This window comes from Gaeumannomyces tritici (genome assembly GCF_000145635.1).
Source record: "Gaeumannomyces tritici R3-111a-1 unplaced genomic scaffold supercont2.3, whole genome shotgun sequence".
Lineage (NCBI taxonomy): Eukaryota > Fungi > Ascomycota > Sordariomycetes > Magnaporthales > Magnaporthaceae > Gaeumannomyces > Gaeumannomyces tritici.
The window spans coordinates 2,987,379-3,008,742 of record NW_008804547.1 but is presented as its reverse complement, the minus strand read 5'-3'; the positions used below and the strand labels follow the sequence as shown (position 1 = coordinate 3,008,742).

Below are 21,364 nucleotides of genomic sequence, written 5' to 3'. Positions count from 1 at the left end.
TAGCAGTCCACAGCCTGCAGTGTTCTTGAGCCGGAGAGCATAACAATTCAATAGGAGTTTGCGATTGTTTTGGCAAGCCAACAAACCGATAGGTACAATTTACAACTACCTACCTACCAGGTAAATGACAATGTATAAAACAGCAAAGAGAGCAATAGCGGAGTTGCCTCTGGTTGCTCAGCTTTCCTCGGCTCATTTTACGACACACTCTGCTGCTTCTTGGGCCAAGGTTTCTATCAGAGCAGCGCAGACCCCCCGCATCATTCCCGGAACTAATCCCCTGGAATCTGACTGAATCACGAGCCATGAACGGCAAGATCAATGCAACCAAAACAGGAGATAAAGGAGAATCGTCGACACAATGGATTCAATATACAACATGTGTCTTTTACACTGTATAGTACATGGCGTAAAGATATCGACTCTGGGCAAACCATCGTTGTTGGCTTCAGCCTTACTCGGGTTGAGCACCTTTACCGCCGGAGGTGGGAAAGGTGCTGATACGAATATCGTCCTGGGGGCTCAACCGCCTCGACAGCCGGGTATCATGGTCCGCAAGTTCTCCTCGGGCGTTTGGAAGTCCCCAACTGATCATCCGGTATCGACCTGAGAGTTGGCGCCCAGAATATTGTGTTTGATGCCCATCAGCCCATTGGAGTGGGATGTTCGCCAACCATGGGTTGGCCTCACCGGCCTCGCTTGCGGCCGGCATCTCCGTCGGGGGAATGAGAGTGGCATGGAGGAATACAGTCTCTGGACCAAACAAAAGTCTTTATAGTCGCCTATATCTCTCCGTTGAACATCATCCCGCGCCTCCTGTCGCGGTCCTCGCGGGCCTTGATCTTCTTGGGGCCCCAGCGCTCCTTGACCTTGTCGAGCTCGGCCTGCATCTCGCGCTTGTGCGCTGTCATCTTGGCGGTGCCCGTGGCGAGCATGACGAAGGGTTTGGTGGTCTTGTACTCGCGCGCGAGCACCGTGACGCTCCAGCGCTTGGGGTCGGACAAGCGCTTCTCGCGCATCTCGCGCACCTCGGCCTCAGTCACGAGCCGCGACGTCGATGATTTGACGGCGGGCAGGGAATCTACGGGTAATGCTGCTGCGTCGCCCGTGTGTGATGATTTTGAGGGGTAGACAGATGTGAATAGGTTCGCGAGGTTGGAGCGCCGGCGGGGGTCGTTCTTGGGCAGGAACTTGAACGGGGTGTGGTAAACAGACGGCTCCGAGGCGGGCGGGTTGAAGATGACGACGTCGCCCTGGGAGCGGCTCGGGTCGACGAGGAAGTCTGGGTGCGGCGGGATGTTGAGCGCTCGCTTCAGCCGGTTCGACGTCAGCTTCGTACGTCGCTGCTGCTGGCAGAGGAGCGGGGCTCTGCTGCCCAGGCGGCTGGTGGCGACGAGCGGCCGTGACGTCGCTGTCCTGAGGAGGAGCTGTGCCTCCATTGTCTGATGTGTATACTGTCTTGGCCCGGCCACACGATCCGTTCGGGTGTGGGATGCTGCCTTCGAGATGAAGGCTGCGGCCGTTCCGTTGGTGAGGGGTCGACCGAGCTTCTCCCGAGGTGGGGCTATCTCAACAGCGACAAAGGGGTAAACCGTATCCTTATTGCTAGCCGCTTTATCCGTGTTGTTGAATAGAGTTGCTGCCCCAGAACCGATTTATTGGGCACTCTCGGAGCTGGCGACAACGAAACTGAAGCTTTAAAAAAAATGCCGGATGAGGGTCCTCGACGATGGGGCAGTAGCCAATGAGGGGTGAATATTCCCTCCATATTACCCCACAACGATTGAGATTTTTGTCGGCGGGGTCACGTGTCGTGATTCTCCAGTCTGGATAACTCGCCATGTGGATGGCACACTGACGGAATTCGAACGTCTGCGAACACAAATTGTGAGGTTCCGTCAAGGTCTTTTTTGTCAATCCGGACATAGTAAATTGTTGCTTTTTGAATATTTTCGCGTCATGGAACAAATATGCGATTCCATATCCTGATGCCGACTTATATTCATCCCCAACAAGCCAACACGGCCTAACGGGAATGATCCCCTTCAAGGGTAGAGTTTCCCCTCGCGGCGGCCAGCTGGTGTATCTGCCGGCGTCTCGATATTCAACGGCCCGCGAGATATTGATTTGCTAGACTTGTCGCGGAGACGCTCGGAATCTGACGAGTCAACCGGCGAAGCTGGCAACGATGCGGATACAGGCATGGTTGACGATTCTACAAAGTTCCATTCTCCCCAAAGCATCAGTTGCTCGCCTTCAAGCATCAGAACGCCATATAGGCGTGTTTGCTCATACGACGCAACATGGATGATTAAAGTCGTAGATCGCGAGCCAGATCGTCACCTTTGGGCGGGGTCGGCATAGGTCTCGTCGCGCGGCTCGCTGATTTGCAAAAAGTTTGCACGCGCCCAAGCCCCCGATTCACCACAATATCTGTCCCACTGGCAATACGAACGCGGGATCCCGAGGAGGGGGCTGGTGGGCTGGAAGGGGTTGGCTGGCCATCTCTTCTGTGCTCTCAACTCGTCCAGCAGACCTTATTGTGATCACTCTCTGCCTCCACCATCGCCATCCTATCTGGCGGTCGCTCAGTTTCTCCTTCGTTTGCAATTTCGCAGCGATACGGGCGCCTCGGACTGAACAAGGCCCCCTGGCGTTGGGCCTGTGGGGATAGACGCTGACGGAAAAAATGTTTCGTTTCAACTCGAGACGAGGCGAAGGTCCCTGGCGCCGGCGGTGGTGTTGTTGACCCCTCGATCGATTGACACCGGAGGCAATACCGCCCAACAACGGCGCGAGAAATCCTGTTCCGGACGGAATCCCTCAAGCGAGTCAGAGGCGGCAGTTGACGTGGTTCGCTTGCCCGCACAGGTTGTGATGTCGTGTGGAGCCCAACCACGATGAAGGGGTCGACGCTTTTCGCGGCGAACATCGAGGCGGCCAGGATATCGAGCAGGGCTGGAGGCTCTGACGTCAGTCGGGGGCGTCGCCCCGCGTCCACCCTCTCCCGCCCACTTCGGTACCTCCGACCCGATAGATTGGCGGGGGCATGGAAGGGGGAAGGAATCCTGCCGTCACAGTTCGGGGCTGGCTTTGGACTCGGATAGATTGCATGCGGTCGAAAAGGTAAAACTGCGAAACCCGCCTCGGGACGTCGAGGGAGTTGGGTCAAGAGCTGAAAGGCAGACCGAGATTGGTATAATTCATGCAAACAAGTAATTTATCCAATGGCACCTCCTCTCGCATCCAAGAGCTGAATGTCAACCCGACGCTAGGTTTCGAGGTTTAGCCAAAGCGACGTATCCGTATGGGCTACATGTCTAGATCCATCGAGAAGGACACGACGCGACAATACAAATTGAGGAGGTGACAGCGTGGCAACGTGACGACAGGATGGGGCTGATCATGCCGGGGCACTGCTTGCGTGCACACCCAAGCGGCGTGATAATGCGGTCGGCCTTGCTGGGCCCTCATCGGCGGCCTGTCCCACTCATCAACGGGGAGGGGGCTTTGCATTGTCGGACGAGCAATGCGATGCTATTCCTCGCATGACAATAGCATCCATCCAGCACTTGCACTCGGCACTTGCGCTCGCTGGGTTGCCGAGGGCAGCTAGCAGCGGTGTGATGGGCATTGTGATTGCATCAATTCGAAGATGGCCCGGCTTGGGCGGTCGCACCCGCCGCGACGGCTGCGCGCCCCTGTGACTGACATGTACTCAACCCACGAGCCCAAGGCACCAACACCAAAAAGAAGAAGAAAAGGAACACGGCGTCGTTGGTGTGAGTGGAGGGCGGCTAGCGGCAGGCTGCCTAATGTGCCTTTGCGGAGGCATTTTAGGCTTTGTGGACGGGCATAGGAGCAAATGTCCAGTAAGCCGCGGCGGGCTGCTCAGCTGGCCGCACCGCAGGGCATGGCGCTTCCGCACAGCATGCACCGCCGAGAGGTGATGGGGGTGTGGCTCCTCGCGGTCTTGCGTTGGACATATACGGTACAGAGTAAAGACGTACCCGAGAAGAATGGGACTTGATACTGGGCCGGCCCGAGTTGGTCAAGGCTTAAACCTTCAGAGAACACCGACTGGACGCAAATTGGAAGGAAGCGCCTGGAGGCTGGGTTGACTGGCAGGCTGGCTGGCTGTGGTGGTGGTGTGTGTGGGCAACGCGGAAGAACAGGAAATGAAGGGGCATCATGCTGTTTTGTCGCTGCTGCGCAGGGCTAGGGAAAAGAGGGTTGGACCACACCCTGATCTCGTATCGAATGGAGTCGCGGGCTGGTGGTCTGCTGACTTTTCGAGCCTTCTCCTTGGTCGACGACCTCGATGCTTTCCGTGACACTGCAGCCTCCTCGCATGTGCGTAACCCGGGAATCAATCGCATGCGCATCTCCTACCTCCAAGCTGCATCTGAGACAGGCTGGTGAAAAGCAGCTCCTAAAGTGGTTGACTACAGAGACGCCACATTCGCCTTGGAGAAAAAAAAGGGGGAGAGTCGAGCAAGGCACAGCCCAATCAAAGGTCTCTGGCGACACGCAACAATAGCCAGATGAGGGCCACTGGAGGCCACTGTAGGCCACCCTGCGACCTTGGCAAAACGCATCGTCATACCTGCCGATCTCGATGAGGCATATCAAAGTGCAAAAATGTGTAGAAGTAGCTTGCCCAGCTGTGTCGAGTCACCCATTGTCATTGCCGTGCAGTCGCCACCTTTGATCCCTGGGGTTTGGCTTTGGGTTTCCACGGCCCTAGACCAACTTTTGGGATGCTGCCGAATGGAAGGAAAGGTGACAGCAGACAAAAAACAGCAATCAATACTGGGCCTGCCTCTGTATCGATCGTCGGACCAAACTCGACAGCCACCCGATCCCGCCGACTGCCGCCACCTACCAGCCCCCGGCGATAGGTGCGTGCTGGCGTGTCTTGCTGACAGCGGCTGTTCCTGCGTCTGGCCTATTCTGAGTTCTAGAGACGCGCATCTCTTCGGAGCAGGCCCGGTCGTTTTGCTTACGTCGTCGTCACAGGCAGAGGCGAAGCCCGGAGCTCCAAGTTGAGCCTTGATTGCAACCACCACGCGCCCAAACTCAGGGCCAGGCCAGGCCAGGGATCCTGCCACAAAAGCTGAGCCAACCCCAAGAAGCACCGACGGCGCAGTGCAGAGCGCATTGATACCTCTAGCACCACCTAGACCCCAGCAAATCCCCCATTACTCTGCGCGGTATCAAAAACCAGGCGACCAACAGCCACGCCATCCATCGCCTGTCCTCCTTCACTAAATTCAAACCCCAATACAGTCAGACAGGCAACAGGAGCGACAACATCAATACAAGAAGCGGTGGGTTGCAACCTCGGCGGCGTGGGGTGCTGTGCTTGTGCTGTCATGCGACGCATGCAATTCATTACCCGCTGTCCCGGAATTGTTGCTATGCCTGCTTTACCTGCTTGATTTCGTCAGACTCAGCCGACTCTCCCCACTCCAGCCCATCACCCCCATCACCCCCATCACCCCAGGGGTCACACGCCCTCTCCCGCCCTGGCCCGGCACCTCACCCCCGTCGGTCCCCGCGACAATGACTACCATGCTGCTGCTCCCGCCCACTCCCACATCGTCCTCCCTGTATACCTGCTATGATCCCACCTCGCCCACCACCACCAGCCTGCCGCACTTTTCTGACCTAGAGTTTACACAGCACCCACGACAAAGACTAAGGCCACACCGCAGACACCATTCCTTAAGTCGCGCCAACAACCAAAGCGTCACTACCACCACCAGCGTACCAGTAGGTCTTCACTCACTTTGCTCCCCGCCCCGCCCCAACACCAGCACAAGCTCCCGTCCTAGAGGGGTGATGCCGGCCCTCGCCAGTGCTGACTTCCGGGTTGCTACCTGCAAACAGGTTTCCGATAAGCACATCTTCTCTCGGGTCCCCACGCGCTCGGAGCTGCGCCAGCTGCACGACCGTCGTCATTTTCACGCCGCCGAGCTCGAGCACGAGTCTGAACGGGACCAGCAAATTGCCCAAGTCTTGGCCACGGTCGTCAAAATGAGTGCCGCTTCCCAGGCTGTGCTGCAGCCCAGCAGCGCCATCCAGACGAACCCTCACCCTTCTACGGTGGTGCCATTCCCGGACTCGACGAGCGAAGCCAGCACCCCCAAACCGCCGGCAGCCGACGAGAACGACGACGGCAAGAAGAAGAAGCGCTCCCTGTTTGGCTTTGGCAAGAAGAAGGCTGAAGATCCACAGACGGCAGCTACCGCTGCCGCACCCGCCGCCAACACGTCGGCCCCGAGAGAATCGCCGTCGAGGCGGACGACGGGGTCGCCCGGTAGGGTTCCGACGTCGCCAGTGCGGTCGACATCCCCACATCTGTCTCCGCGCCTGGCGTCGCCGGCCGGCTCTCAGATCTTCGAGCGCGACGTGCAAGAATCCGCCGTGGCGCTCCCAACATCCCCCGCGATCCCGTCTCACATCACGACCGAGGATTTCATCCCGCCAGTTCTGGATGCCTCCTCCGAAGCCATCACCGACGACCGCATCGACCCAGATACGGTGGAGATCGTGACGCACTCGTTGCACCAGCCCGCAGGGGCCGCGGTCACAGGCAGCCAGCAGCTGAGCCAGTCGTCCTCCATCTATGACCAGGGCGGCGCCGGCGCGGCCGCCTCGTGGGCCGAACAGTTGGCGAGCTTCGAGCATGCCGGGCCCGCCACTGGCATGGGCGGCGACTCGGCGAGCAACTACGGGTCGCTGGACGCGACCGATGTGCGCCGCCTCTCCTTCATCTCCTTCGCCGACGTCGTCCAGTCGGAGCAGGGTCACGGTCACGGCCCGGGCCTGTCAGCCTCGCGGGACAGCATGCACCTGGCCGGGCTGACGAGTCTCAGCGCCCTTGGTGGGAGCTCGGGGGCTGGCGCGCGGTCGCCGTCACCGATCCGTTCGCCCGTCTCGTCGCAGGGTGGCGGCATGTCGTCGTCACCGCCCACGTCCAAGTCGGGCAGCATCCGCGGCCTCGAAACTTCGCCCACGCGCAAGCCGCTGACGCTGACGGCCACGGGCGGACCCCTCAGCCCCGGCAGCCCGCCCTCCGGCATGGTGCTGGGGGATGGCGAGCTCAAGATCGAGACCATGTCGCAGGCCCTGCGCAGGACGGGGAGCACCGACCTGAGTGGCATTAGGAGCTTACCGCACAGCCCGATCGACGGCCCATTGCGCTAAATTTCAATCATGCCGCGCCGAAAGCAGAGATGCGTGTGCGTGGAGGGAGAAGCGGACTGTGGCGCTCCCAAGGGGTGTGGATGGTTAGAGGAAAGGATTTCTTTTATCATGTTACCTTCTAGAGCTGCGCGTTCACGATGGATACACCCCCTTTTTGTTTTTTGCCTTCTTCCGGGCTTGGATTCCAACCCACCGCCAGGTCGTCTCCAAGCCTTCGTATCGGCCTTTGTTATTTCTTGGGGCGGGAATTGGGAACCTTGAAGATTGGAGTTTATGAGGAGCCTGAAGTGCAGAGTTGGCTTTGCTTTTTGTTTCTGTGGCAAGCGCTTTGCTTTCCTATTTGTTGATTATTTCCTGTTTATGATACTCTACCTCGGCAAATACCTGATTCTCAAAACAACTCGACGTCTTGGTCCTGGTCTCGGTAATAGATGCTGGTTGGTGACTTGGTGTCCGAAATGGGTTGTGTGGTGAAGCTTCTGAAACCAAGGAAAGGAGAAGGAGAATGCCAGTTCGAGTGGAGAGGCAGTGAGATAATCGGGCGCCGTCGCTCGTAGTCGGCCTCAAAGCCACTTGGCGAGACCAAAAGCGGCGGTGGGTAATATGTGCGGCGAGACTTGCATCGTAAGCCGCGCCACAGCTCGGCGTAAGTGATCGAATTGGCCGAGCACAATGGTGCCTGCAAAGCCAGGCAGCTCGGCAAGACAGGGGTTTTGGGCCGACGACACGCGATAAAGGGCCCGGCACCGGCGCCGAAACGCGGAGCATCAGGTACGGCCGTGTTTCGAATTGACTTCTCTGATTCCTTTTTTTTTTTTTGATTTTTTTTTGAAGCACATTGGATCCTGCGGGGGACTGCCAGGTTCAAGATGCTCAATTGGTGAAGCTCGAAGGGCTTCACTGGCCAGAGTTGGCGGTTTCGGGATGTCGCACGCGACACCGCCTATCTTGGGGGCCCATGACGTCGGGCTGTACGGCTGTACCGGCAAGTACGCCGAGCGGGGACCGACAACGGGCGGGCATGGGTATATGCTCGGTAATAAAGCGGCCGATGGCGCATGAGTCCACCATGTCCAGTACTCACCTACTCCTGCGGTCTCATTTTGTTGCTCTGGTAGGCACGAAAGAAAATAAGTAAATAGATTCCATATCGAAGAGACTAATGGTCTTGTTCCGGAACATGAGACCGGTCAAGGGGAGAGGGTACACGGGAAAGACTGAGATCACAGCCTCTAGCCAGCATGGACGTAGAGGCAGATGGACAGAGTGTTTGATAACAGAGCGGTAGGGACCTTCCAGTTGCAGACAGACGTAGCCTGCCAAGTGGGACCCTGCCTTGCAGCCCAACCAACTCCATGTGCAAGCCGATCCCCCCTTGCGTCGACAGTTTTGCCACTCCTGAACTCGACGGGAGGTTACTGCAGGAAAAAAAAAATTCCAAAAAAATCGTAATATCATATGGGTCCGATGCTCGGCCTGTCCGCCGGGCCAAGTCCGCGTCCAACGGCTCTGCGCTTCCGCAGCGCCAGACGACTGGGGTCAGGGTGGAGAAGGCAGACTCGTGAGGAACCCATAAAGGCGGTGGCTCGTGAAGGACGGAGGCGGTGTTTATGGTAGAAAAAAAAGAGCTTTCGGCGTCTTTCTTGATTACTCCATGGTGGAACGTGCAGGATATCGATCGGCGAGTGATACCTTTTTGCCCTCGTCCGGCTTTGCGCCCTTATTAACTCGACTCACCTTCCTCGTCTTTTATCGGACGCCATCGTTATTCTGCATTGGCCTTTTCCCATCTTGGTCACCAATGCCCGACAGGGAGACCATCATACAACCGGTCCTTACCTACCCACCCGTCAAGCTCTGTACTCGGAAACTCCCGACCCGCCCCGATCAGGTCCCTCTAAAAGAGCCCCAGCCGTGACTCTTGGCTTTTCGGATAGGGAAGCCTCAATTTGACCGTTGAGGGGGTGGGCACCCATCTCACCCGCAGCTTTCGTTGATCCACCCGGGCGCTATTGCCAAGCCGGCAGACGACGCCATGCCGGCGGCTAGTGGTGACGGGGGCCACAGCGGCCCCGATCCCAAGCGGCCGGGGTCTGACCCCCACCTCGCAGCTCCAGCCCAAGTAGCCCCAGGGACTGGGGGGACGCCTCTCGGCAACCAGGGCAGCGGCGCCATAACGGCTTCGATAGCTCCGGCCTCGCCTCGGGCCGCCGCGCCAGAGGAGGCGCCGGCAGCATCAGCAGCAACAACACCATCACACCCTCCAGCGGCGGCCACGGCGGACGATGACGTCGCGCACACCGAGTCGGCGTACTCGACGTCGTCGTCGGCGGCGGCGAGCCGGCGGCACTCGGCGGCAGGCAGCAGCGGCATGTCGAGGATAACGACGAACGCGTCCATGGGGCCCGACGCGGTGGCCGAGGCGGAGCCGTACAGCTCGTTCGTCGAGGTGCCCGACTCGGTCTACGACCGCTTCACGCCGGGCCGCAAGCTCGTCGTCGTTGCCGTGCTCTCCTTCTGCTCCTTCCTGGCTCCCATCTCCAGCACAGCGGTGCTCTCGGCCGTGCCCGAGGTCGCGGCCGAGTTCGGCACGACGGGGACCGTCATAAACATCAGCAATGCCTTTTACAGTGAGTTGAGTGTCGTCCTGGGTGTAAATTTCTGCTCTGTAGCGGGGTGTGCTTCACAGGGAACCTGCTGCTAATAGTCGGGTGGCGCCAGTGTTCTTCATGGGAGTGTCTCCGATGTTCTGGGGACCGCTAAGCCAGGTTTATGGGAGAAGGATTGTAAGTTGACATGCTGCTTTTGAGATTCCAACGGAGAGTGGGAAACACAAGCCTTGGTATAACACACTACTAACACTCGAAACCAACCTCGTCAGGTAAATCTCGTAACTGCTGTCCTCTTCACAGCCTGCAGCATCGGCACAGTGTTTGCAACCTCGCTGGAGGCCTTCATCGTCTTCCGGTTACTGACCGCCTTCGAGGGCACCTCGTTCATCCTCGTCGGCTCGGCCGTCATCGGCGACCTGTACCGGCCGACGGAGCGGGCCACGGCCCTGAGCTGGTTCCTGTCGGGGACGCTCATCGGCCCCGCGCTGGGCCCCTTCCTGGCCGGCATCATCGTGACGTACCAGTCGTGGCGCGTCATCTTCTGGATGCAGACGGGCCTGGGCGCGCTCGCCCTGGTGGGCGTCGTCTTCCTCCTGCCCGAGACGGCGCACCGGCTCAAGAAGGACGACCTGGTCGGCATGCCGCGCCGCCGCAAGGCGCGGGTTCTCTGCTCCATGATCAGCCCGCTCCGCGTCGTCAAGCTGTTCGCGTACCCGAATCTCACGCTCACGGGCTTGGCGTCGGCGGGGCTGCTGTTCAACATGTACAGCCTCCTGACGCCCATCCGCTACGTCATCAACCCGCGCTTCAACCTCACGACGCCCATGCAGTCGGGCTTCTTCTACCTCGCCCCCGGCTGCGGCTACCTGGTGGGCAGCCTCTTTGGCGGGCAATACGCTGACTACACGGTCAAGAGGTGGATGGCCAAGCGAGGGGGCAGGCGCGTCCCCGAGGACCGGCTGCGGTCGGCCGTCGTCTTCATTGGCGTCGTCGTGCCGGCCTGCACGCTCACATACGGCTGGGGCCTGGAGCGGGACGTGGGCGGGGTGCCGCTGGCGGTCGTGACGCTCTTCGTGCAGGCCGTGGCGCAGCTGTTCGGGTTCCCGAGCCTCAACACGTACTGCCTCGACGTGATGCAGCCGCGCGCGGCCGAGGTGGTGGCGGGCAACTACATGATACGCTACATGTTTGCGTGCCTGGGCACGGCCGTGGTGCTCCCCGCCGTCGGCGCCGTCGGCGTCGGCTGGTTCTGCACCATCAGCTCCGCCTTCCTGGTGCTCTCGACCCTCGGCCTCTGCGCCACCATCAGGTGGGGCGAGGGCTGGAGGGACGCGCGGGACCAGAGGAGGCGCGCCAGGCGCGCCGAGCGGCGGCGCAGGGCCAGGGAGGTCGAGGGCGGCGAGGCTGGCGGCGAGGCCAAGGGCGCGCGGGGGTGAGGTGGGCGGATGGGGGAAGGCTGGGATAGAGGGAGATTACACTTAATGGGGGGCCCGAGCTTGGTGTGGTTATTCGCTGGCCGTTGTAGTAGCCAAAACATGGATACGGTGTAGACAGCGTTTTCTCTAATATTTTAATCTGTCATACCTTATGAACGTCTGGTCTCTGGAAGAAGTCGGGCCAACTGTGGCGGTTCCGCCAAGCTCAAACAAGCTCGCTCTGCGTCTTGGTGACAGGGCGGGCCCATTCCGACCGCGCTATGCTTTGTTGCTGGAAGCGGCGGCTGGCGTCAGGTGGAAAAAAAGCAAGGCTCATGCATATTTGGGATGGATGAGAGTCGTTTTCTCTGGCCGAGTCGCCCACGGACAGTTGGGATGTTCGTCGTTGGTGTGAAACCATGGGTCCCGGCGCTGACGTTTCAATAAACAGCACCGAGTTTTTATATGACAAATGATTCGGTCGGGGAAAACAGGAAACTCGATTGTTGTCAGTGATGGAGGGACAAAGTTTGGGTGCCGTCCAGGTAGAGGGGCGAGGTTGGTCAGAGCCTTGAGAGTGTGCTTGGAATGAGCTCCGGTTGATTTCATTTTTCATTATTGTCTTGAGCCTCTCGTTTACGGCTGCTAGGCTCTGGCCCGGTAGGCCAAGCAAGGATGGCCACCTGGTTTTCTGCCTAGTTACTATTCCAACTACCGGCAGGCTGGATCAGTCTTTACATGGATCTAGGGCGCCACCCCCGAGCGGTCATTCTTGGCGCTCGCTACATCTGCCTCCTGTTTTGACATCAACATCAATGACTTGTTGCCGCTCAGGTTGCTAGGTACGGCTTGTCCCGCGGCCACGCCATGACCTACTCCGAAACTAGGTGCGCGGCCGTCACCACGCCGCGCCGCGCTGCATCGCCAGCTATCGAGCACCCGGAACGTGCTGGCCGTTTCCCGTCAGCCTGGTATCGACATCTCCTACAACATGCTCGGATGACGGGAGAGCGACATGATGCAAGAGGGGATACTGGGCTGCGCCTCGCCAGAGACCACACAAGGCAACACAAGGCAGCCCGAGACAGCAGGATTCCACGAAAAGGCGAGCCCGGCCATGACCGGCGGCTCCGCTCTGCTTGTCGGAGGGGTCGCGGGGGCATCCCTCGCGGAGGAGGGCCGACGAAGAGGCCCTCAAACCCGGTTCTCTAGTCAGGCGCCCACCGGCGACGTCGAAATGCTACTCAGGACCTTGGCCCACGCTCCTGGCCGCCGCTTGCGGCCTTGGGCTTTTGCTCTGCGGTGCTGGGATGGGCGGCCGGTCGGAGTGGGTAGGATATCCACATGTTGTCTTCTGGCCCAGACTCTGGTTCATGCTGTCTGTGTCCTTGGCAGCAGCGGCGGTTGGGAGGAGGCGCTTGCATCTCGGAAGAGAAAAGGCTGGACGCGGGGACCTCTTTTGTCTGTGGTTCTATTGCTGCCAGAAATGGGTGCAATGCATGACCTTGCCAGCAGACGAGGAGTCCTGCAGACAACTGACGCAGGAGGCTCTTGCATAGCACCCGCCTATCCGATCTTCTGGTGGGAGATGGAATCACGTTGCGGCAGCCCCTGTCCCCCCGACGCTTGACTATTTCGACGTCATGGATACAAACAGCAGCCGGGATGCCACTCCATCAGTAGCACCATGCGGACTAAGACGGTAGAAGTCGGACACAGAATATCGGTCGAGAACTGAGCTCCGCCACCTTCCTCTATATCTCGCGGCCAGGATACGTCCACAAACACATGTGAATGCACCTTGGACTGTTGTTGGACGGAAATAAACTGCGCCTGGGTCTTGATGTATGGTTGGCCCTGGCATCTCGGGCACCATGATGCCGCCACCATTGCTTCCGCTCAAGGACCGGCCCCTCTCCTTGCACTAGGCCTCCCGGTTTCTTCGAATCATGCAGGGCACTAATATCCTCGCCCTGTTCTTTATCTCACTCATCGATTTCCTCCCTCAGCGTGAAGCCGTCCCCATCTCTCTTTTGCTTCTGCCCAAGAAGCCCTGCGCTCGTTCGATATATCCTACACTGTCGACATAGCTGTTATTCAAAGCGGGCGAAACGTGAGGTATTCTATCAAGTTTGTCTTCTGGATGAAGCCATCTCGCCGTCCCTGTTGTCTTCTATTTTACTTCGCTTCTTCATCCGAGGGCGACTGGATGGCGTCTTACCTCTAAAGTTCCTATTTCTCCGATACATATATATCCACTTCCACAGCCTCAGCCTCACACGCAGAGGACAGCCCACAGCCATGGATAAAGCTCCATTCCTACGGGCCAAGTCCGACTGTGTCGTCGACTTCAACGATAGGGTCCTTTGCAGGGTTCAAGGTCGAGCCTAGGTGGCTGCCGGCACCAGTCCAGGAGCGGCAGAAAATCTGCCTCCGAACCCTCCTTGGCCACTGCCGCTACAGGAGGGTGATACTATGGACCCTTGCCATCAGCGGCCTGCTTGGTCGGGCACTGGTCATGAAGCCGAAGGATGCGGCGACCTCCTTTTCGTGGCTTGATTTCAGAAACGGAAAAGAAGCCGGAAATAAGGATGGAGAGCGTGAGCCGTTGCTGTGGCTGAAATATGCACAGTAAGTGTGTGTGGTGGCTACCCCTGAAGTGAGAGCGAGGGCATGATTGCTGACACGGGGCCGACCCCTACGGCAGCCTCGACTCATACTTCAACGCCGGCCTGAAGGCGATAGTCCCCTTCTCCGAACACAAGCCCGAGTTCCCCTTCCCAGCGGGCCAAGAGCGGCCAACAACAACAACAACGACAACGCTGAGGCTGAGTCCGATGCCGCACCCGACGCCGTACGTGCCGCAGCCGGACTGCGAGTCGGCCGAGTACCTGGGCAAAAACCACGCGGTGAGGCGCTGCTACCTGGACGAGGAGCAAAAGGTGCCCGTGCCCGACACGCTGGCGTACGAGGGCGTGCCGCAGGGGCTGCCGGACCCGGCCATCGGGTCGTACGACGTGCTGGGGCTGCGGAGCGACGTCTGCTTCGACCGGTTCGGACGGTACGGGCCGTACGGGCTCGGGTACGACGGCGCCGAGGGCGGCACCTCGGAGCGCACCGACACGGAGCGCGAGGGCAGCGAGGCCGTGTGGGCGCGCGCGGGCGGCGGCAAGGTCGACTACCGCGCCGTGGACTGGGGCGCGGCGCAGAGGCGGTGCCTGGCCGCCAATCGGGACAGATTCGAGAACGTGCAGGACCTAGCGGCGGCACCCGACGAGTAGCGATCATCCGAAGAGCCGGCCAGGGGAAGTGGAAGGGGCAAGAAGATGCACCGCATCGCCGTGGTGGTGCGTATCTACGTCGGGTTCGAGTGGACGCAGCACGCGGTGCTCAACTTCCGCGCCATGGTATCGGAGCTGGCGCTCAGGTCTGGGGGCGAGTACACGGTGCACTTTTGCTGCACGTCAAGGACGACAACGTGCCCATCTGAGCCGACGTCGCGTCGGCGCAGCGGGTGCTGGACGACTCGGTCCCGCGCGAGTTCCACACGCTCTGCACGCTCTGATCCGAGGCGCAGATGCGGCTCGTGTACCCGGGCAACTTTGGCGAGGCGGTCGAGAACCCGAGCGGGAGCGACGTCCACGGCGTCTACGGGTCGGCGCAGATGCCGCTGCAGCACTTCGCCATGGAGCACCCCGAGTACGAGCACTTTTGGAACTGAGAGATGGACATGCGGTACCTGGGCAACTACTACGAGCTCTTTGACCGGCTCGGCGGCTGGGCCCGCGCGCAGTCTCGCGCGAACCTGTGGGAGCGGTCGGCCAGGTACTACCTGCCGGCGGTGCACGGGACCTGGGCCAACTTTTCGGACCTGGTGGCCGAGACGACGCGAAAGGCGGGTACGCGGCCCACCATGGGCCCCGTCTACTTCCCCGGCAGGCAGGCGATCCGGGCCGAGGAGCGGGGCGAGAGCTTCCTGCCGGCCGACACGTGCGGGGGGACGGACAGCAGGGCAGGCGACGGGGTCGAGACGATCCGGCACTCGGACGCGTGCGGGCGCGGCGAGGGGGCGGACCTGATCACGCTCAACCTCATCTTCGACGCCGAGGCGGGCGGGTGGGTGTTCGCGTCGGACGTGACGGGCTACGACCGGGCGTGGCCGACGCCGCCGCCGTGGTGCGCCATCGTCACGGCCAGCCGGCTGTCGCGGCGGCTGCTCGGGGTGATGCACGAGGAGACGTGGCGGATGCGGCACAGCATGTTCAGCGAGATGTTCCCGGCCGCCATGGCGCTGCACCACGGGCCCGAGGCCGCCTACGCGCCGCACCCCGTCTTCCTGGACCGCGGCTGGGACATGGCCGCCGCCGACGCCGCCTTCGACGGCGGCTACGACGCCAGCACCAGCGGCCACGGCAGCCCCTTCGACCTCGGCAACGAGCACAACCACAAGGGCACCACGTGGTACTACAACAGCGAGTTCGCCGGCCTGCTCTGGCGCCGCTGGCTCGGCCACGCCCAGATGGACGGCCGCGCGGGGGCCGGCACCCTGCGGGGAGGGCGGGCCGAGGAGGAGGCGCCGGGGTCGCCGGGGAGGCTGTGCCTGAGGAGCATGCTGGTGCACTCTATCAAGTGGGAGAAGCCGGAATAGTTTGTAGTTTGTTTGTTTGTTTGTGTCCGTGAAATACTAGTTGACTTGGACAGATGCGTGAACTTGCAGGTGCGTGTGGGTGCAAATGTGGGCGCGGGTGCCTTCGTGCAGGCTGTTAGTGCGGAACCCCCCATGGCCTGATTTGGGTGTCATGCGACGTGCATTCCACCCCATAGGGCCAATCGTGGCGCCAGAAAGAGCCGAGCCACGTGTGCCGCCCTAACACGACCGTCTTACTCGGCGCCCGCATCAAGACCGACAGAGCCCGCCCAAAAGGGAATGAGGTGGGTCCGCGCCAACATCATAAATCACAACAAACAAATCATCCACGTCCCGCTACTGCACGGGTGGCCCAAACCCCAGACCACCACCCCTCCAGCTCCAGTGCTGCTTCCCCTCCGCAGCATGATCCCGGACCAAGCTCTGGCGCTACCTCGACGCTTTGTTTGCTCTTTGTTTGCTTGAGCACCACCTCAGACACCTCAGACGGGCACAATCCATTGCCTTGACCAAGACCTTCGGATAAGAAACAAGCCATTCAACCACCGACTTACTTCCCGACGCGACAAGAGGAACACCAATCCCGCCCGAATAGTACCAGCCAACCAACCCCAGCGTTTGCGCAGGCCACACGGAAGCAATAATGGCAAACGCATGGCTGCGCTCGCTGCGCAAGGCAGAACTGATCGACCTGGCCGAGTACATTGGCCTGAAAAAGTATGTTGCGTAACCCATGCGATCCCCTCGTTCGATTAGCCACTGGAACCGCTTGCGACCGCGACCGCGACCGCGAATGCGACAGGCCTTGTCAGGAACTCCCGTCTGTCGCATCGCGGGCGCATCGCAACATGAGGGTGGCGCACACCCACCCACCCCCACGGCATCACAGCCCAGCGCCCAACGGACCCCGCGTCGCGTCTCTTTTACTAACGCCCCGCGCTTCCGCAGCTACGATGGACTGAGGAAGGACCTCGAGGCGACGCTGGACGAGTACCTGGCCGACAACTCGGACCGGTTCGCGGCAGACCCGAGGCTCAGCCCCTTCTATACCCAGCCCACCCGCACCCGCGGCCTGGGATCGCCTGTCAAGAGAGAGGCGCCCGATCTCCTCAAGATCACCAAGCGCCGCCAGACCAAGGTGCCCGAGGAGGTTGTCGCCGCGACGTGAGTATTCTGCTACGGGAGGAGAACGCGCCGCCCGCCCCGGGGGACGGGGGCTTGACCATAAACAAAACGCGCGACTGACCCCTCCTTCCACACGCGTCTCTCGGACCAAACAGCAGCGACGAAGAGTCACAACCATCCCCCATCGCCGCCGCCACCACGACGGCGCTGGTGCGCACGCCGGCGCGCGCCCTGTCGCTAGCGCAGCGCATCCCGCTGCCCGCCACGCCCGCCGACGTGGCCAACGCCGTCGACCGCAGCACCCTCATCGTGCGCAAGCGCGTCGCCTCCATGTACGCCGAGTCGGGCGTCACCGAGGCCACGCGCGCGGCGCGCGCGTCCCTCTCCACCGTCACCTCGGTCCTGATGCTCGTCTCAGCCTTTGAGCTCTACCACCTCCGTCCGGAGCTGCTGGCCGACCGCTACGCCTTCACCGTGCCGGCCGTCCAATGGCTCGGCACCCGCGACCACCCCGTCCAGGTGCCCGACATGTTCCTCCTCCTCACGGCCTCCTTCTGGAGCCCCGCACTGCTGTGGGCCGCCACGAGCGCCCTGCTGCCCGCCGTCGCCGGCTACTTTGTCAACCTGGGCGCCGCCCACAGCGGCGCCGGCCCGAACCACGTGCCCGGCGTTGGCACCCGCGGCAGGCCCCGCGGCATCGCCGGCGCCGCTCCCGAGCCGGCCGTCGACCCGCTCACGTACAGCGTCGTCAAGGCCCTGCTCACCTACGTCGTCTACGCCCAGGGCTTCACCTTTTGGGGGCTGGCCGACCAGCTGTCCGTCGCCCGTATCAACTCGGCCCTCTACGGCGGCTGGAAGGGCGCCCTCGTCGGCTGCGGCGTGACGGGGCTTATGGCCATGTATGATGCCGTGTTGCGGAAGTAGGAAGGAGAACGAAGGTTTTTTTTTTTTCCTTCGGAAGCGCCGGTTGCCCCTCGCTTTCCACACCTCACCTTTCCTCCTTCTTTCCTCCCTCTTTTTCTTTTCCGTCCGGGAGTTTTCTGGCGTAGTCGGTTTCTATGCTTTACCCCTTGTTCTTGTTTTGTTCACCTGATACCTCCGCTTTTAATCCCCCACCATGCCGATCACCTGCTCCTCGCTCTGTAGGGCAGTGCTGTGCAAGATTATGTGTGCTTGGGCTTGTTGTTGTCCTTGGGGGCGCGGCACGCGTCATGATATCTTTGTCATTGCTGCTTTTTGTCTGCTCTCTGACTGTCAAGGGGGAATGGGTGGTTTTGGTGGCCATCTGATTATATCCATGTTTCCTGGAAAAGGGGGGGTTTTTCATCTAGCTTTATTTCCTTTTATTGTCCTTCATGTCCTGCCGCTTTCTCCCTGGAAAGCAGCGAATGTTTATATTGCGACTCGACCTTCTTTCTTTCCTAGTGACCTTTTGCATGTATTTCATGTCTTGTTGGGTTGGGGGTAGAGGCCTGGATGCTGGGCTTATCATGGTCTCTGGGTATGCCGTGGCGGCTGCGTGGTTGGGACTCTGGGTTGGGACAGATACTATGTGTGCGGGCTTTTGAGAGGAACGGTTTGTTCACCAAGCAAGTGAACACAAAGGGCTGTGTGGTTTTAGGTTGCTGAGTGTGAGAATCTATCGTGCCTATTTGCGTTGAGCTGTGACTAGTCCTCCGCAATGATTTTCTATCGTGAAAAAGCATGTCTTGATATTGGGTATTCTAACAAGCCCACGCCGAAAAGAAAAAAAAAAGAAACCTTGCCATCAAGGCCTTCACACAACGCCCACGAACCTCTCCTTCCCCCTCGGCACGACCCTGATGGGCACGCGAGCCCCGTCCTGCAGCTTGAGCGAGATGACGCTGTACGCCTCGCTGATGATGCGGCGCGCCCGCTCGCTGGCGCGGCCGTACAGCTCCCTGCGCTGCCCCGGATCCATGCCGTTGACCTCGTCGTCCCCACCGGCCGCCAGCTCGTCGACGGCCAGCTCGACGGTGTGCGACCCGATCAGCGTCGCCAGCGCCGCTACCATCTCGACCTGCGCCATGCGGCGGCCCAGGCAGCTGCGCGCGCCGTCCGAGAAAGGTATGAAGGCACCGCGTGCCGGGCGGAAGGCTATGGCGCCCATGTAGTCGTCGCTCTCGTCTTCGTTGTCATTGTCGTCGTCGTCGTCACCGGGCTGGTCGCCATCAGTGGTGGCGGTGGCGGGAGTGGGCGTGGCAGCAGTGGGAGCGATGCTGGGACGGAACCAGCGCTCGGGGACCCACTCATCCGTGTCGCACCCGTCGCTGCCGCTCTTTCCGGGCGCGGGAGGCCAGTAGCGCGGGTGGCGGTGGGCCGAGACGGCGACGACCTGTACGATGGTGCCGTCGGGGACCAGGCACTGGACCGGCGCGCGGACGTCGCCGGCCCACACTATCAAGGGCTGGTCGCCGGACGCGTGCTTAGGGATCTGCGCGACGGGCGGCATCATGCGCATCGTCTCGTTGACGACGGCACCGGGCATGCCTGACAACATGGCGACGACCTGGTCCCACGATGGCCGCGGCCGCGGCTTGCCGTCCCCTGCTGTCGCCGCGCCGACCCCCGCGATGCGGTCCAGATCCGCCTGCAGCGCGAGCTGGGCCGATGGGTGGAGGGCAAGGAAGAGGAGGGCAAAGTGCAGCACGTCGCCTGACGTCTCGTGCCCGGCCAGGATCAAGATGAAGGCGTTGCCAATGATGTCGGTGTCTGTGAGCGGGAGCCCGGCGCCACCTTTCTCATCGCCGCTACTGCTTGACGATTTCAACAAGGACTGTATAATGTCCCCCTGTTTTTCCGCGTCGCCCCTAGACTGACTCTCCGCACTCTCCAGCAACTCCTGTTTTCTTTGGCGCAGGAGCTCCTGCATGTGATGCTTATATGCCGCGTCGGCGGCAGATGCGGTTCTAGCCCAGGTAAATGGGAGACGTCCTGTTTTGCGGCCGTTAGCTTTGGTTAGCGCACTGTGCTTGACTGCCTACACTATTACATGGCCCTCGACCAACAGAACAAGGAGAGCTCACGTAGCAGCCAGGTGGGAACTATCACCAGCGCCAATATATGTTCCAGAACGGCCTCTAGAGACATGGGGAAAGTCATGGCATGCTTGCTTCCGGGCACGACGGTCGTGTACTGGAGCATCTTGGGGTCAGCATCCTTGGCCGGCGGCTCGCCCGGCCAGGGGAAGCGCATTCCGAAGCCGATAGACCCGACGATGTTTAGGGCCAGGGTCATGGTGTCCTTGGCCGGGTCTTGGACCGTCGCGGCTACCGCGTCATTGCTGTCGTCGCCGTTGCTTCTACCCCAGTGCCGGACCATGGCCTGAGTCTGGCGGACGGCCTCGGCGAAGGCCCGGGTCACCAGTCTCTCGGTGAAGATGACGCTAGTGGCACGGCGGTGCATGCGCCAGACGGCGCCTTCGGTGGTGACGACGTTTTCGCCATACCTGGCGATGACCTCGTACAGGTAGGTCGGCTTCGTGAAAGCTTCCCGCTGGCTCATGACTCTCTGGATGATGTCTGGGTTGCGCGTGTACATGACGATGGTACCCGGCGACACGGCAAAGAAGCATTCACCCAACATATCCCAGGGTCTCTGACCGCTGTGATACGCCCAGTCTTTCTCCGTGATGCTAACACATGTCCAGTGCGTGTTTGTTAGCGATATTTGACTTTGTGAGTGATGACGTGGTGTTGGCTACAGGGGGACCTACAAGAGCCAGTTGTCCCACCATGAGGCTGGCATCAGCGCCTTCATGATAGGCAGGACTAGTTTCTGGACCTCGTACCAGACATTGCCATCGGGGCAGCAGACTTGCGAGAGGATAAAACAGAAGAGATGGTTAGGAGGTATCCCATGATTTGTTTGGCAGCCCCCTCTCGTAAGTGGCACTCACAGACGACCAGATAGGGCAGCTTTGTCTTTTTTGCTTTCGCAATGTTGGCCACCAGTCCCGCGATGAGGGTAACGACCCAGTATGAGACGAGGCCGACCACAGCCAGCATGAGGATGGCCATTTTGTTCAATGGTTGGTTTCCTGCCTGCCAAATTTCCGATATTTGCTAGAGCCTGTCGTCTTGTCGACCTGTGACGGCTAGGCTGTGTTCGAAGCGTGGGACAGCCACTGGCCTTGTTTTCTTTCTTCTTCTTCTTCTTTTTCCCCCCCTTTGTTCCCTTCTCGCTATACGTCAAGACGATTTTACGCGACAGGCCGACCGTGCAGCCAGGCGAAGGTAAATTAGCCCATAACCCACACCCCCAGCTTGGCGAGTTGGAGATGGAGAAAGGGACATGAACGGATGCTCTTCGGCCTCCACTTTATGCCAGCA

At 60.3% G+C, this 21,364-nt stretch overlaps 7 protein-coding genes across 7 annotated transcripts; 5 read left to right on the top strand and 2 right to left on the bottom strand.

Moving 5' to 3' along the window:
• Positions 1-23: 23 nt before the first annotated feature.
• Positions 24-1,658, bottom strand: GGTG_06137 (hypothetical protein). The gene has a single exon (XM_009223951.1). The coding sequence runs from the start codon at positions 1,437-1,439 to the stop codon at positions 783-785; it is 657 nt and encodes a 218-aa protein (XP_009222215.1). The 5' UTR covers positions 1,440-1,658; the 3' UTR covers positions 24-782.
• Positions 1,659-4,414: 2,756 nt separating this feature from the next.
• Positions 4,415-7,657, top strand: GGTG_06136 (hypothetical protein). Its single transcript, XM_009223950.1, has 2 exons — positions 4,415-5,775; positions 5,893-7,657. The coding sequence occupies exons 1-2, from the start codon at positions 5,566-5,568 to the stop codon at positions 7,210-7,212; spliced, it is 1,530 nt and encodes a 509-aa protein (XP_009222214.1). The 5' UTR covers positions 4,415-5,565; the 3' UTR covers positions 7,213-7,657.
• Positions 7,658-8,738: 1,081 nt separating this feature from the next.
• GGTG_06135 (hypothetical protein) lies at positions 8,739-11,452 on the top strand. The gene is made up of 3 exons (XM_009223949.1): positions 8,739-9,842; positions 9,934-9,998; positions 10,094-11,452. The coding sequence occupies exons 1-3, from the start codon at positions 9,248-9,250 to the stop codon at positions 11,258-11,260; spliced, it is 1,827 nt and encodes a 608-aa protein (XP_009222213.1). The 5' UTR covers positions 8,739-9,247; the 3' UTR covers positions 11,261-11,452.
• Positions 11,453-12,356: 904 nt separating this feature from the next.
• Positions 12,357-12,869, top strand: GGTG_06134 (hypothetical protein; the record flags this gene model as incomplete). The annotated part of the gene is made up of 2 exons (XM_009223948.1): positions 12,357-12,570; positions 12,799-12,869. 2 exons carry the CDS (start codon positions 12,357-12,359, stop codon positions 12,867-12,869), a joined length of 285 nt encoding a protein of 94 aa, XP_009222212.1.
• An 888-nt stretch (positions 12,870-13,757) lies between these two features.
• Positions 13,758-15,968, top strand: GGTG_06133 (hypothetical protein; the record flags this gene model as incomplete). The annotated part of the gene is made up of 4 exons (XM_009223947.1): positions 13,758-13,870; positions 13,947-14,412; positions 14,521-14,685; positions 14,964-15,968. 4 exons carry the CDS (start codon positions 13,758-13,760, stop codon positions 15,885-15,887), a joined length of 1,668 nt encoding a protein of 555 aa, XP_009222211.1. The 3' UTR covers positions 15,888-15,968.
• Positions 15,969-16,204: 236 nt separating this feature from the next.
• Positions 16,205-18,685, top strand: GGTG_06132 (hypothetical protein). Its single transcript, XM_009223946.1, has 3 exons — positions 16,205-16,604; positions 16,836-17,051; positions 17,168-18,685. The coding sequence occupies exons 1-3, from the start codon at positions 16,531-16,533 to the stop codon at positions 17,934-17,936; spliced, it is 1,059 nt and encodes a 352-aa protein (XP_009222210.1). The 5' UTR covers positions 16,205-16,530; the 3' UTR covers positions 17,937-18,685.
• On the bottom strand, positions 18,606-21,343 carry GGTG_06131 (hypothetical protein). The gene is made up of 4 exons (XM_009223945.1): positions 20,932-21,343; positions 20,749-20,848; positions 20,060-20,667; positions 18,606-19,967 (listed from the first exon to the last, which is right to left on the bottom strand). The coding sequence occupies exons 1-4, from the start codon at positions 21,050-21,052 to the stop codon at positions 18,790-18,792; spliced, it is 2,007 nt and encodes a 668-aa protein (XP_009222209.1). The 5' UTR covers positions 21,053-21,343; the 3' UTR covers positions 18,606-18,789.
• Between the last annotated feature and the right edge of the window lie 21 nt (positions 21,344-21,364).

What these genes read in the sequence shown, in the direction of transcription:
- GGTG_06136 (XM_009223950.1), top strand. Translation starts at nt 5,566, where the DNA reads ATGACTACCATGCTGCTGCTCCCGCCCACTCCCACATCGTCCTCCCTG. An exon ending in CTACCACCACCAGCGTACCA is followed by an intron (nt 5,776 to 5,892) that starts GTAGGTCTTCAC and finishes ACCTGCAAACAG; the next exon opens with GTTTCCGATAAGCACATCTT.
- GGTG_06131 (XM_009223945.1), bottom strand. Translation starts at nt 21,052, where the DNA reads ATGGCCATCCTCATGCTGGCTGTGGTCGGCCTCGTCTCATACTGGGTC. An exon ending in GCTGCCCTATCTGGTCGTCT is followed by an intron (nt 20,849 to 20,931) that starts GTGAGTGCCACT and finishes TCCTCTCGCAAG; the next exon opens with TCTGCTGCCCCGATGGCAAT. An exon ending in TGGTGGGACAACTGGCTCTT is followed by an intron (nt 20,668 to 20,748) that starts GTAGGTCCCCCT and finishes GACATGTGTTAG; the next exon opens with CATCACGGAGAAAGACTGGG.
- GGTG_06135 (XM_009223949.1), top strand. Translation starts at nt 9,248, where the DNA reads ATGCCGGCGGCTAGTGGTGACGGGGGCCACAGCGGCCCCGATCCCAAG. An exon ending in CATCAGCAATGCCTTTTACA is followed by an intron (nt 9,843 to 9,933) that starts GTGAGTTGAGTG and finishes GGGTGGCGCCAG; the next exon opens with TGTTCTTCATGGGAGTGTCT. An exon ending in AGGTTTATGGGAGAAGGATT is followed by an intron (nt 9,999 to 10,093) that starts GTAAGTTGACAT and finishes CAACCTCGTCAG; the next exon opens with GTAAATCTCGTAACTGCTGT.
- GGTG_06132 (XM_009223946.1), top strand. Translation starts at nt 16,531, where the DNA reads ATGGCAAACGCATGGCTGCGCTCGCTGCGCAAGGCAGAACTGATCGAC. An exon ending in GAGTACATTGGCCTGAAAAA is followed by an intron (nt 16,605 to 16,835) that starts GTATGTTGCGTA and finishes GCGCTTCCGCAG; the next exon opens with CTACGATGGACTGAGGAAGG. An exon ending in GAGGAGGTTGTCGCCGCGAC is followed by an intron (nt 17,052 to 17,167) that starts GTGAGTATTCTG and finishes CGGACCAAACAG; the next exon opens with CAGCGACGAAGAGTCACAAC.
- GGTG_06137 (XM_009223951.1), bottom strand. Translation starts at nt 1,439, where the DNA reads ATGGAGGCACAGCTCCTCCTCAGGACAGCGACGTCACGGCCGCTCGTC.